Source organism: Haematobia irritans, chromosome 1 (genome assembly GCF_050003625.1).
Source record: "Haematobia irritans isolate KBUSLIRL chromosome 1, ASM5000362v1, whole genome shotgun sequence".
Taxonomy (NCBI): Eukaryota; Metazoa; Arthropoda; class Insecta; order Diptera; family Muscidae; genus Haematobia; species Haematobia irritans.
Genome location: NC_134397.1, coordinates 123,676,500 through 123,692,403, shown reverse-complemented (window position 1 = coordinate 123,692,403; position 15,904 = coordinate 123,676,500). Strand labels below are relative to the sequence as shown.

Genomic DNA, 15,904 nt, shown 5'->3' with positions numbered 1-15,904 from the left:
TCTGCCGGTAGGGACGTATTCTCGATGTTCTCGAAGAGTCTGGCATGATTGACCGTATCGAATGTGTACTTTGCGGAATCCATGTTGATGAATATCAGCTGGAAAATTCTCCACAAGGCTGGGGGGAGTAGTGCCTCAAGTGTCTTGGCTACAGGCGAGAAAAGGGATATCGGTCTGTACGATTCACCTTTACTCGAGTCTTTGCCTGGCTTCAGTAGTGGAATCACTCATTTTCCAGACATCGGGTATAATGAGTGATTCCAAGAACAAATTGGGAAGTCTGGTCAAATACTCAATTCCCAGTGTTCGCAGATGCTTCAGCATTGGTAAGTGAGTAAATTTCTCAGTTCTTATTTGCAAATTATGGAAAACCAGTAAAAAAAACACGATGAGTCTATCAATATGCGTGGTGGTAAATGAACAAAACACCAGCAGAATAACAACCCTATGCACTTGTCTTCATGTCGGAATCTTTTATTAACAGATAACATTTAGTGACGTTAACTTTTTGTGGAAAAATTTTTATGACAACATCTTTAAGGCAGCATCTTATTAAAACTGGAAGGTAGATGTTTCCAAAAATTGAGAAAAGCCATAAAATATTCCATGGAAATTTATTTAATTTATTATATTTTATAATATAATAAATACAACTAATATATTAAAAAACATATCTTATAAATAAATAAAACTGTTTTTTAATACAAGTACGCAGTTCTAATTTTGAAGTAAAAGGTTTACCAAATATGCGTAAGATTTGTCCACATGTATGAAAAAACACATCATTCAAACAAATCAAAATCTCTTTGGCGAAGTAAATTTTTCATCAAAATCGAAGTTCATTTTTCTCAAAATCAGTTAATTGTAACTTAAAGAAGGGGTCACTTTATTTTGAGTGTTGTTATTTATGGAATAGCCCATATAGTACATGTGTTGGTAGATATGTATGTTGACACGTTTTTTAACCAAAACAGCAACAGCAATAAAAACTATATCAACGACATAGATTAACAATAACAACAACAATAATACAATTTCATATTATAATTGTTGTCTTCTTCTTCTTCTTATTTCTTGTTGTATGTACACGTTTCTTTTGTTATTAATAAAATATTTTGATTTTTTGCTCTCGCAAAAATTCTGTTTTGGCAGCTTTCTTTACTCTCGAATCATGAACACATTCAATTGGGAGGGGGCGAAAGCCGACAGTAACCTTCTCCTCCGCCTCATCATCGGTTGCAGCAATAGTCAATAGTTTCTTTTAATTGGCGCTCGCATGTGAAGTGTCCCACCATACTAGTGGGGTAATTCGCATACAAATCAATTGAGAACAGTAGCGGTAGAATGAAAATCATGAGTGAGCCTATGATAATGTGAGAGAGAAAGAAAAAGGAGAGCAAGAGTATCCATATGGAATCCCTATTGTCAAAGAGTTTAGTCGGTTATGATCGCTTCAACGGTTCAGTGGCAAAGAACGTCGTGGTCGATCGCGATTCAAAGTGAAATTCAATTCAATAATAAAATAAATTTTCTAATTTGCTTTGCTAATTTATTTTTTTTTTAATAACTAAACCACAATATGCAAAAATACGTGAAATTGTAAATAGTGCCGAAAATTAAGCAAAAACCGAGAGAATAAAAGAAAGCGAGGTTACGATAACTAAAAATTTGAGAAAGAAAAATATAGTACAACTCGAAAACAGCACTGGAATAGTTTTTGTGATAACTTCTATTGCAATCCTGGCAAGCCTTTGAAGTGTAAAATAACTTTAGAATTATAGAAAATTTTCAATTTCGAAATACATACATATGTAAGTTTCGTATAAAATCATAGGAATAATATTTAAGTAGTTGTGCAATCCTTAATTAATTTCTTTAGAATAAAGCAGCAATACAATATCCAACGAATTTCTTGTACATATTTACTGGTACCATATGTACATATATGTGTTCTATTGCAACCATTATCATTAATTTATTATGCAAACAATTAGATTTTATTTTCGTTATTTTGTTTTGCACATTCGGCGTATTTTGTTTTTGGTTTTCAATCTCTCTCACGTGTATTGTGCCATCATCGGTTTGATGCCACCCCGTTTTCCTCTTTTTTTGGGGGGTTCTTCGGTCATTTGATCATTGTGGAACATCAACAATTCGCCAGCATCCCCTTTCGCTATTGCCATATTATTTGAAAATTAGATTTTTATTGAAAAGAATTCTTTTAACACCGTTCAATATATTTTCGTATATTGAAAAAATTTTGTCGTGAGGCCAAAGAGTTCATGTCCTTAGAAATGAAATATAAAGTCGATAAACTATTTTTACTAATATTACGTCGATAAACTGTTTATGGAAGTCATTTTGTCCTTATATTTAAGTGATTCAACTTAAAAGTGGGTATCTTAAGATAAAACAAAATTGACTAAGGTCAAGTTTTTGAAATGACTTTAATAGAACATGAAGAAAAAAATTTAAAAAACTAATAAATTAAAATTTGTTTCTTAACATAGAACTTAAAAACATCCTTACTTCAATTCTCGGAATTAATATTGGAATTATTAATGTAAAGACAAAATCTTTGAAACCGGGTATGTTTTTTTTTCAGTGTTCCGTCCATGTTCTTCAGTTCGATTTAGTACTTTTAGACAAGATTCCGTTTGCGGAGGTGTTCTTTAATCAGAATTAGAGAAAATAATCTCTAAATATTTTCGAGTAAATACATTCTAATCTAAACCAATTAGAATGTATTATAAAATACTCATCCAAAATTGCATTAAAAGGCGTGTACACTGGTAACGAAATGTGTCATTAAAATTGAGCCAATGAAATAAATTCGTTCATATAACGAAACTTTTGGTTTTTATTTCACTACGTATTATTATGGTTTCGTTATATCAATGAAAAATTTTCGTTGCCTCAATTTTAATGAAATTTTCGTTGTGTGTATAAAAGAGAATATGTTTTCTTTGCTATTTTTATACCCTTCGCCACACTATGGAACAGGGAATTATAAGTTAGTGCATATGTTTGCAACACCCAGAAGGAGACGATATAGACATATGGCGTCTTATGCAATATTGCTAAGGGTCGGCTCCTGTGTCGATCTAGCTATCTCCGTCTGTTTTTGAACACATTTTTGTAATCAAAATCTACCTCGCAGTCCACTCAACTTCAAATTTGGCATTAGTATCTATTTTGGCCCTATTGATTCAGGGATTTGAATTAACATTGTAACTGCGCATGACAAATTTGGTTAAAATCGGTTCAGATTTAGATATATATCTTTCGCCCGACTTCCGCACTTATGATCACAGAGGTCAACATTTTACCCGATTTACGAGCAACATTAAGCAGGGAATATATTTAACATTCTCTCATTACCTTGCATGCCAAATTAATTAAAATCGGTTCAGTTTTACATATAGCTCCCATATATATTTTTTCCGAATTGGGCAAAAATGGCCAAAATATCCACATTTTCCTTTTAAAATCGCCATTACTAAGTCGAATACTTGTAAGAAAATTGCCTATACATTTAATACAAATTTTCCTATACCTCTGATACATATTTATCGACCTATAGATCATAAATGCACTTTTGGGAAGTTGCCTAAAAATTGTTTTAGATTTAAATCCCATAGTTTTTTGCTAACATAGTGTTCCACCCAAGGACATTAGCCGACTTAAATTTTAATATAACAAATTTTGCCCAGATCGGGTCAGCATTTAATATATGTATATGGAAATATAATCCTTTATATAAAGCACCCAATAAGACGGTATCGAAAATGTATTTAAGATGGTATCGGTCGACTTTCGACTTTCCTTACTTGTTTACATTAAATATGTTGCCAAATATAATTACAAATAAGAAAATTTCAATTAGAAATAGCTCTCTTTTTCTTGTGAGTTTGATTTTCTCTAAATGCCGGGAAAAGACATTTGCAAGAAGTATGTCTTGTCTTCTAACAAATTTATTGCAAGCCACAAAAGTTTACAGAAGGTTATACGTCCAAAGCTTAAATTGAGGTCATAGGCAATTACTCCGGTTACAATTGGCAATTACGATCCGGTGGCCATATATCTCATGCGCGGGGATAACTCTTGCAGGACTGTCAGGAATGATTCCTCGTTAAAGCGATATAAGACAATAAATCTATGTGAGATATTTTTTAATTGATTACGTTTTCAACTTCAATCAACTTTTTAATTGAAAATATTTTGGTAATTTTTTTCTGGTTAAAAACAAATTATTTCTAAACAAATTTTTCAATTATATTTTTAATTGCAAATATTTCTTATTTAATTAAAATGTTAATTGGAATAATTAATTAATTTTTTGTCCAATTGTACGTCTGTTTACGAAGAAGGTCACAGGTGACTGGTGTTTTAATTTGATTAAAAATTTTTTAATTAATTAATAGTTTTATCATTTTGTAATTTTTTCGTTTTGTTTTGTTATTGTTGGTTTATTCTTCAATCATTTTGTGGTTTTTGATTTCAATAATCTTTGAATTTTAATTTTCAATTTCAATCAACTATTTAATTGAAAATATGTTGGAGATAGTTTTTTCTGTGCAGTGGAAAAATTAAATGAGAATTATATAAACATTATTTCAACTACAAATTTCAGACAATCAATCCTTAATATTGGATGATAATACACTTATCTGGCAACCATGTTCGTCGGTAATGATCACTATCATCACATCATCTCAATAGGGGATGTGAGATAAATAGGGCTGGCAATGCTGGGATGTTTTAATTATAATTATTAATTTTCTTTGTGGTTTTATATGCTCGTGACAAACAATAATTTAATTGTATCTATTCTTTACCTCTTCCTCTACAAAACAAAACATACTTCCCACTTTTTCATATTTTAGACAAACATTTATCAGATCATCGCGAAAATCACCATGCATACAGTGGGCATTTTACGTTTAGAAAGAGATGACAAGAGAAAAAGTTATGCACATTAATTATTGTCTTTTCGAAAAAAAAACGCAAGCATGCACTGAAAAACAAATGCTTTAAAGCAAAATTAACGTTACTTTATAAAGTTGACTACGAAATTTGAAACTAAAACTGGAAAACGGGAATAAAATTGTATCTTCTTTAGATGAAATAATAAATGAAGTTTAAATTTTCAAATGAAAATTTTTAAATGAAAAAAAAAAATTGATGTGATTAATAAAATTATACGTACTTAATTTTTGGGCATAATATGTGAATAATTTGAAGAGAAACTATCCAAAAATTGTACTTAGATGAGCAAAAGCAAGATCCTTTTTGGAAGTTGAACACGCGACTGAGGCACAGTACTTCTCTCTAAGTTCATGTTTAGCAACTACTAGCCATTTTGAATTATGTTAGCTCCAAGATTTGCTGGATATCTATTTGTAGTACGAATTATATGAACATATGAAAATTTTGCGTTTTGCGAATTCATAAACCAGATACCTAATGGTATGGTATTCCTCCCAAACGAAAATAATATCGTTTCCCATTTGCTTTTTGCTGAAAGGAAGTTTATGTGGAAGAAAATTATATACTTTTTGTGATAAACGTTTATTCTTTTACAGGATATAAAAACAATTTCATAGAGACTAATTCAAAAACAAAAATTGTTTTCTGGCGAATTGCATCTTCCGTCACACCCTTCACACTTCCACTTTCTTCACTTTTTTAGTTCTTAGAACCTTTTTTCTGTAATACAAACAATGTAGAAGAAATTATTCGATTTTATAATTTTTTTTTTACATTTTACTTTCCACCTGGACGGAGAATGGAACAGCGGACCATAAAGTTTGTAAGCCAATACACTATCCACTCGGCTACGTACGAGGGCGGTTCGGAAACTTCTTAGCCTATCAATGAAATCTCCTGAAACTTATATACACTTAGTCCAACACTTTTCTAGCAATTCTATCCCTTGATTAAAATAGTTTTCCTCAAGGTCTTCTGGTTTACAACTGTAATTGCATCTTCATTTGAGGTAAAATGCTTGTCAGCAAGGATTTTTTTAGATTTGGGAACAAGTAAAAGTCACTGGGAACTATATCAGGAGAATAAGGTGGGTGGTCAAGCAACTCGTACTTTAATTCGTTGATTTTAGCCATTGTTAAAACATTCTTGTGCGCTGGTGCGTCGTCTTGATGAAAAATTAGTTTTTTGTATTGTAAGCCAGGACGTTTTTCTCGAATTTGTACATTTCGTTGATCCAAAAGGTTGCAATAGTACTATGCATTTATTGTTTTACCCTTTTGCAGATAGTCAATCAATAAAATACCTTTGAAGACCCAAAAAACCGTTGTCATAACCCTACCAGCCGATTGAATTGTTTTTGCCTTCTTTGGGGCACTTCCTCCAGCTTCAGTCCATTGTTTGGATTGTTCTTTTTGTCTCTGGAGTATAGTGGTGAATCCATGTCTCATCAACAGTTATGAAACGACGCTTAAAATCCATTTTATTTCGCTTAAAACGATCCAAACAAGCTTGAGAAATGTTCATTCTTATGCTTTTTGATCGACTGTTAACAAATGCGTAACCCATCTTGCATAAAACTTTTTCATCTGTAGTTCTTCATGCAAAATTAAATGGGCTCGATCATTTGAGATGCCCATGATATTAGCAATTTCACGCACTTTTATTCGTCGATCATTTAATACCATTCATGCACTTTGGCTACAACTTCTATTGTTGTTGCTGTTTTTGGACATCCACTACGTGGTTCATCTTCAATTCTTGTACGACCACGTTTAAATTCAGCAACCCAATTTTTTACTGTTGCATATGAAGGAGCACTTTCACCTAACACATTCACCATATCATTATGAATTTCTTGTCCCGATAAACCCTTTTTATGTAAATATTTAATGACAGCACGCATTTCTAATTTTTCCATTGTAAAAAAAATTGCGAAGGCGTCTTTTTTGAACACCTGTTTCTATATGAAGTAGTTGCCAGATCGAAACAAAATTTAACATGTGTTCATAACAGAGATGGAAGTTTCCAAAACACTTAACTTTTTTCTGTTTATACCGCGCTTTTTGTGCTAGGCTAAGAAGTTTCCGAACTGCCCTCTTAGCTGTTATTATATTTATATAGCATAATTTTCGGCGCCCACGAGACTATTAAAGAAAATTTATTTAACAGAAACATACATTTATTTGGTCACCGTTATTACCATGCCCGGCTTGCATACCAAGGATCGTGGGTTCGACATTACATACTACTATATTAAATTTTTGCTATGAAACCTCAAAATGTGTCTTATTAAAGACTTAAAGACCGAAAAGAACAGCGCTTGATATAAATAAAATGGACTGTGTTTTTGAATCAAAAATAATATTTTGTAATGCAAAAATAAAAATAACAAACATTTTTTTTGGTGATAAAAGTTTGAAATTTCCATAGAAATTTTCCAAACGACATTATTTTTCTTTTCGTGTATCCCCCCTAGGTTATGTCTTTGATAAATGGTGATGTACATTTGAAACCGGAGTATGTTTTTGCGTTGAATATTCATATTACACGCAAATTTGTTGTTATTTGAAATTTAATTTATATCGATTATTATTTGTCCGTTGTTTTGTATAAACAATATATTTTGTGGTTTTACTCATAAATTGCTTTTAATTGCAATAAATTAAACATTGCGTGTCAATTGACTAAAATGTGCTAAATATGTATTTTAAATTAAAAATTTTATCTCAGAGGAAGGATGAAATAAAGTATGGAAGCGACTGATTGTTTGTATTTTTGAAGACCGACGCCGCACCCTCAAAAAAAAATTGCTTCTCTAACATATACCCCAAACACATTTTGCTTCAAGCATATATATTTTCAGGATTGGTCCAAACAAAATATTGTTTGTATTGCTCAAACATATTATGTTTCAACTTAGGCATACACTGGCAGAAAAAATTTAATGATATTTTCTTTGTGCATATACACGGTTGAAAAAGACTGTTTTTCATATGTTTGGCTATAAACATTATATGTTTGGAACACAAATTTTTAAACACAATATTTTTGAGTGCAAGCATATAATGTTCATAAACTAGCATAACATGTTTGGGACATATATGTTAATATGTTAGAACATGTTATGTTTGGGACATAAAATGTTTGTAAATATAATATGCTTGAATGCAAACATATATTAATTTAGAAATAGCCTATAAACATATATGTGTTTAGGAGCTTGGAGCGCTATTTAACAGGGAGCGATATTGAATAAAGTTGGTGGTTGTTGCTTGTTATTATAAAATTAACATTTTATTTTTCCTTGGGCAATTGATCAGCTACTTCTTTGATCCTTACAAACTGTGTGGTCCGCTGTTCGAATCCCCGTCCGGCAAAAGGTAAATTTAAAATAAAAAAATCATAAAATTGAATAATTTCTTCTACAATGTTTGTATTACAGAAAAAGGTGCTAAGAACTAAAAAATCTCGTGGAAGTGAGAAAGATGTGGAGGAATATACAATTAGGCAGAAACAAAATTTTGAGCATTCATGTCGAAAACCTATGTTGTTAGCACCTATATTACCTGTTTATATTCATAATTCATTATGATTGTAAATATATAAATAAATAAATAAAATTTTGAGCACAATATTGTTTGGGAGAATTTTTTTAAGCATATAATATTTTTGGGTGCAAAATGCTTCCAAACATATTATATGGTCACATAATAACATATTGTTTTTTGGAAGACAACATTATTGAATTTGGATGCAAAAATACAAAATGTTTGGAACTTAGACTACCCAAACATATATTGTTTAGACCAATATGCTTTCAAACATATTATATATTGGTAGAGATCAAACATAAAAATGTATATGCTTGAAGCAAAATATGTTTGGGAGTATATGTTACAGAAGCGATTTTTTGTGAGGGTGTATATTTTGAAGGCGCCAATTGATTACTTCCATTCTTTTACTTGCAGCATACTCTCTAGGTCTCTCTTTTTAAGCACATATATGTTTACAGGATATTTCTAAAGTAACATATGTTTGCATCCAAACATATTATATTTACAAGCACTTTATGTCCTAAACATAATATGTTGTAACATATTAACATATATGTCCCAAACATGTTATGCTAGTTTATGAACATTATATGCTTGGACTTAAAAATTATGTGTTAAAAAATTTGAGTTCCAAACATATACATTTTACATCCAAACATAAGAAAAACAGTTTTTTTCGTCCGTGCGAAAAGGTGTCCACTAGAGCTCGACTGAAGCGGGTTTTTTTGGCCGAAGCCGATGTTCGGCAAAAAAGCTATATTCGACCGAAGCCGAGGCCGTTTATTTTCGTGAAATTTTTATTCATTGAAGTCATAAAAACAACAACTAGACATAATAGACTTTTTAGTATTCAAAATTCAGTTTGATTCTTTTATGTTTTATTTGTACTGGGTGGTTTGACTGAGACAAATTCAACACAGGGAAAGTTCAATATGAAAAAAAAACACAAATATATTCAAAAAGCTTCTACTTCGATTACTCGACCCTTTGACGCCGAAGGTCGATTCGTGGCCGATTATCGATTTTTGGCCGAATGCCGATTCTTCGGTCGAGCTCTAATGTTCACAAAAAGTTTGATCGACTATCTGAGGCGGTATGAACCATCACAGGATAGGTAGGCACCCAGCAAAAAATATTTCAGCAGTAAAATTTAGTTGCGCTTTTTGGTAGACAATAATACTTTAGTGCATCCATACTGCATGAATTGGTGGCAATAACGTAAACGAGTAATCAAACTAGTTTATGAACATTCGTTTACGTTATTGCAACCAATTCATGCGGTATAAATGCGCGAAAGGTAGTGCTGTTTTCCTTCATACCAATAACAATATCACTCTCTTCTGAGCAATATTCTTATAGAAATGAGCAATTATATCAGCGCTATGTTGAAGCTGCTATAAATCGGGACATCGCCCACAAAAATCAGCGCTGATTCGGTTGTTTTGTAAGCAGTCGGTACTGCCTCTCTCCCTTACAATCCTGCTGAAATAGTGCTCCATTTTTTGCTGGGCAGGTTGAGCCTGGTTGGCGCATAGATCTGCTGCCCCATCCACTGTATTCTACTGATTTGACCCCGTTCGTCTATAACTTATAAGCTAAAGTTTGTAAGCTAAATTCTTATTGGCCAACCTCGTAGATACTCGTTTTTTAAGGACACATAAAACTGGGAAAATATATACATGTATAATTTAGGGCTACTGTAAGTTTGTTTGTCGTCAACAAGTGGCTTCATTAAATATTAATATACACCTAAGACGAGAATTTTAATTAGTATTTTGTTTTACCTAATTGAACCAACATTAATATGAAAATAAATCAAATAGTACAACATAGTAGCTTTGTAATGCATATAATTAAGTATGGAATGCATGCTTGTCTAAGGCATTGAAAATTACATTAGCAACCATTGAATAATTTTTATAAGAAACTTCAACATTTTGTCTTTAACAATTTGATTGACATTGATTTCGAGTGATAGACAAGAACTTTGAAGACTTTTAAACTTTAGTTGGGATAATTAACGTATTAATTAAAATTGTTTCGTTTTCTAAAATGTCTCAGTTAATTTTTATACCCTCCACCATAGGATGTAAAATTCATAGGATTTTATAAACATTTGTACTACACAAAAGTTATGGATCCAAACTACTTTTTTGGAAGCTTTTTTTACAGGGTGAGAACAGGTAGAATTTGGGTAGTAAGATGTTTATAGGATTATATGCTTTAAATATACTTGTGTCTAACAAACAAATATTTAAATGTATTTAAATTAGAGTTGCACCAAATAATTGAAACATACGTCTTAACATTATTCATATTGACCATTTTCTCTCTGCCTTAGTGGGTTAATAAAATAAATGGGTTATTGCGCTCGTTGGTATCGATTTCCACTTTATGTTTCTTGTCAGTATATTTTCTTTAATTTGATTGTGTCGACGTCAACATTACCGATGAACTTGTCCCCTTTCATTTTCAAAAAATTTGGCTTTTATTCAAATTTTTTGTGTGATGTTTGTGTACTTTTATGTTTTCGATTTTGAGTTTATTTTGTTTTCAGCATTTAAATTCAGCTATGCCTTTTTGTTCTCTCACATTTGGATGTTCTCCTGTGATTTGCAAAATTTAATTTTGTGTGTGTGTTTTTTTTTATCATTTTATTTGCATAAATTGAATTGGAATCAATTTAGACCATTGATGTTAATTCATTTGAGTCTGTATTTAATTATCAGCTTAACCCTTTGCGGGTAGTTTTTACGCCATGGAAGTGTTAGATAAAAGAGAAAGATAGTTTGGACTCGTTTGCAATAGAATATTTGACATATAATAGACATTAAAATATATGACATCGATACCTTTTGATTATTCAGACAAAATGGAATATTTTCTGAAGCTTAAAAAGGAGCATTTCCACTTTATTTCCACCGCACAATGGTCACCAACATCTAAGGATCTTAATCCGTTGGATATTTGCTCTTCGCCTGGAATGTACGAAAATACCGCAGAGAAACTTTCGTACAGCGCACAGTGGTTCCAAATCGTGTTTTAAATAATTGTGCAACTTTTGAACGAATAAAGGTAGAATTACATACCATGCGTTCAATGCGTCCGATGATTGAAGAGTTGAAATTTCTCTATGAAATCAAAAGCTCGAATAGTCTGCCGCCAACAGAAAAAAACAACCCTTCCATTAACGCACGGATTGACGCATGGTGTGTAATTCAACCTTAAAGATATCAACATAATTTTTTCTTTGCATGAAAGCTGGGGTGTTTTCCTCTAAGTTTGCAAATTTGTGTTTCCACGTGCTGACCTGTAGCCGTTAGGTTAGGTGGGTGGCAGCCCGATTAAGTTTCAGGCTCACTTAGACCATTCAGTCCATTGTGATGCCACATTTAACTAAAAGTACCTATTCATATGGGCACTTCTAGTTTTAACCACTGAACCTTTTCTTTTGTGGAACCAACCAGAATGTTCCAAAAACATTAACAGACTGCTTAAGTTAACGTTTTCCAGGTCCGCCAGTAATCTAAAGCTATATGCCCCTAAAATTCGCTTACGCCTTATACAAAATGCAGGACACTCACACAAGAGGTGTTTAATTGATTCCTTTTCCTCCGCATCATGACAGCTAATACAGTAGTCATTATACTTCGAACCAATAGTTTTTGCAATTTTGCCTATCAGGCAGCGACCCGTTATAGCAGATATCAGGAGTGCTATCTGACGCCTTGAGAACACTAGCATATCTAGTGTGCGGTTTAAGTTGCAACCTTTGCAATTCTCCTATCGAACATTTGCCATCATGACAGCCTTCTCACGCAGTAAGAGCAGTAAGAGCCAAAGACATACCAACAGATTCTAGTTCCCCTGGAATATGTAAGGTAGTTCCTAGCCTTGCTAACTCATCTGCTTCGCAGTTCCCCGGTATGTTCCTATGGCCAGGCACCCATATTAGGTGAATATTGTACTGCTCAGTCATCTCAATATTCACTTAATATGGGTGCCTGGCCATAGGAACATACAGGGGAACTGCGAAGCAGATGAGTTAGCAAGGCTACGAACTACCTTACATATTCCACCTGTAGACCTGTAGGCGTTTTAGCTGTCAACTCCGCAATTTTGAACCGATTTCGATGATTTTTTCTTTGCTGTATAGAACTTGTAAAGCTCTACAAACAAGTGCGTGTGCGATTATCTTTTACTGTTCGCAAGATATGGGCCCCACAATTTATTTTTTTTAATTTTTAATTATGTATGCAAGGCGCTTTAGATTAAGGTTGTAAAGTCCACAAATTAGAGTTTCAAAAAATATCGAATTTTGACCATTTTTTGAAAAGGCACATACATTATTTCTATCGTAAAGTGTTTCTTATGTATTTCTCCCAATCTTTTTTACTTGTTTCTTATAGAACACCATACAATGAACCGTTTTAAACTGTTATCTGCCATTTTGGTCAAGTAGAATATGAGCTCTTCTCCCAAACTCAACAATTTAAAAAAGAAAAAATTTGTTTTCAAAAATTCTCATTTGGCATAGCACCGATTGCAAAGCCGATCTCTTTTTCAAAAAGCCTTATGTGTCCACTAACTAAATTTCAAATAAATCGGAATAAAACTGTGCCATCTAAATCTGAACAGTAGCCAGAGTTTTGCCTAGAAATTCGAAATTTTGCACGAGGAGTCTAGTTAGTAGTACAGTCAAGTGTGCTTTGCAGAATTATTTCCAAAAACGCGATTTGGAACCACTGTTCAGCGTGTGATGGCTTTGACGGCTGTTTGAAGGCCATAATTAGTGCCCAAGGTAGCCAAGCCGAACAAATGTAAATTTATTCTAAAATTTTATGTTATTTCTGACATTTTTTGCTTTTTAACAATAAGATGAAAAGAAAATAGCTCTTTGTTTTGTAATATTCCCCATCAAGGTGTAATAACATTTTCATCAAAGAGGTATAATTTTATACTTTTTTTACTGATTTATTTTTGATGTTAGCGGCAAAACTCGAACTTAATACCTAACTTTACATGGTAATTTCCATTTCAGCCAAGGTTCCTATATCCTCTGCTCATTGATTTCATAACCAACTTCCAATTTACTCACAATGACATCATGTGAAAATTGTTTTTTCTTGATTGTAATCTTTTCTTTCTTGTTTTCTTTACAGTGTTGATCAATATCTCAAAATAATTTAATATTTGCTCGAGGGTGGTGCTTGTGTTATTTGAAAATGAATCAATATGATAACATGACTGATTGTGGTCAGACAACAACAACAACGACGACATGCTTTAAACGAAATAAATCTGATGAAGATCAGAAGGTAAGACCATATTTGTTATGCAATTGCATTTTATGAGAGAAAAATATTAGTAAAGTTTTGAAAAAAGGACAATTTTAATTTTAGTACACTCAAAGAAAAAAAATCTGCTAATAACAGAAGTCATTGTCTGCTGTTATATTTTTATAATTTTTGGTATATAAAAAAATCCGTAAACAATTTTGCAGACCTCTAATATTCTCAATAATTTCCAAAAACAAGCAGTTTTATTTTCTCTTATGCCTTAATTTGAAAAAACAAATCACATTCTTAATGTTTGGTTTTTATGTGTTACGATGGCCTCTAGATAATAGACAATAAACTTGAGGAAGATAGGAAATTGGCTTGCGTCGTACAAAATGTTGCATTTACCATGTTAGGTTAGGTTAGGTTAAAGATGCAGCCCGATTAAGATTCAGGCTCACTTAGACTATTGAGTCCATTGTGATACCACATTAACTAAAAGTACCTTTTACATATGGGCACTTCTAGTTTTAACCGCTGAACCTTCTCGATTATTTTCTTCTGTTGAACCAACCAGATTGTTCCAAAAACATTAGCAGACTGCTTAAGTTAACGTTTTCCAGGTCCGCCAGTAATCTAACGCTATATGCCTCTAAAATTTACTTACGCCTTACACAAAATGCAGGACACTCACACAAGAGGTGTTTAATTGATTCCTTTTCCTCTGCATCATGACAGCTCATACAATAGTCATTATACTTCGCGCCTATAGTTTTTGCAAAACCGACCCGTTATAGCAGATATCAGGAGTGATATCTGAGTGATTAGAATATACTCCGTGATTAGAATATACTCGGAAACCCAATAGTCCATCCAATTTGGATCCATCAGTGTAGAAATCTATATATTCTTTATTCCCCGGGGTCTGTGTGCACAACGCCTCACTGTTGGGGATTAGAGTCTCAAACTTTTTGTCGAAAAGTGGACTCGCCAAAGAGTAATCCACTACGTTAGGCACATCTGGCATTATTTTGAGGACCGAACTGTGACCGTAACTTTTTTTCGACCACAGCGATAGCTCGCGCAACCGCACAGCCGTTGTTAGTTCCATACATGTTTGCAATTTTTTTATTTGTTTTTCGTTTTTATTATTTAAATGAAAAACTTAATTTTCTTAATGAAACAATGTTAAATTTTAGGCAACAACAAAAAAATTACATTTTCCTGTTTAAGGAAATTTATTTCGTGCACTTAATTTATTTTTATTTGCATTTTAATGCTATGCCAATAACATACTTGTCATATACGCGTTTGGTTCGAGTACGAAACTAAATGGTTTGATCTCCTCAGTAGCCAATTTCCTATCTTCCTAGAGTTTATTGTCTTTGCTCTAGATTACTTCTTATATTAGTTTTCTGCCAAACTAAACCCTGTTTTTGGTGTAATCGGTAATAAAAAATGACAGACAATATATGCTTCTTCAGCAAACAGCGTTTGCTTTTCATTTTTGTTTGATGTATAAGGTAAATTTTCTACTGTGTCTGCTCACAATTTTCTTTGCGTGAACATCGCACTAAAAAAAAAAAACAATGAACTCACACTAAACAAAACCTTAACTTGAATTCAAAGATTTTTATTTTCGCTTAAGATTTTATGTATTGATTCCGAGCAAAATTTTGAAATTTGGATACAGGTCCCATTTATTGTATTTTCGGTCGCTGTTTGCGATATATCAAGAAATGTATTCATGTACAAATAAATGTTAGTTTAAAAATCCAAATTATAGGAGATATTTCAAAGCCAGACATATTTTCTTAATTTTAAAAAACTCAGACCAAAGATGCAAAATCTGAAAAAAAGTATTAGCCTGTTTTGAAGCTTTTTTATTTTTAATCCAGAGATTCAATATCTCAGTTAATTTAAAGACGATTTCCTTAAATCAAAAATGTTTTCCTTTACTTTAAGGGAAATTTTCCTTACTTCAAAGATATACGACTTTAATGCAGTGATGTAGATTTCATAGATTCGTGTCCTAAAATTGAAGAAAACAATTCTTAAAGCAAAGATTATAGACTTTCCTTT

General features: G+C 32.5%; 1 protein-coding gene across 1 annotated transcript in view; it reads left to right on the top strand.

The window, feature by feature from the left end:
- The first annotated feature begins 1,429 nt into the window (after window positions 1-1,429).
- LOC142221781 (progestin and adipoQ receptor family member 3) overlaps window positions 1,430-15,904 on the top strand; it is a 75,519-nt gene continuing 61,044 nt past the window's right edge. The window contains exons 1-2 of the mRNA XM_075291589.1: window positions 1,430-1,811; window positions 13,706-13,861. Of these exons, the coding sequence (XP_075147704.1) occupies window positions 13,769-13,861 (93 nt within the window). The 5' untranslated portion in view covers window positions 1,430-1,811; window positions 13,706-13,768. The remainder of the gene's footprint in view (window positions 1,812-13,705; window positions 13,862-15,904) is intronic.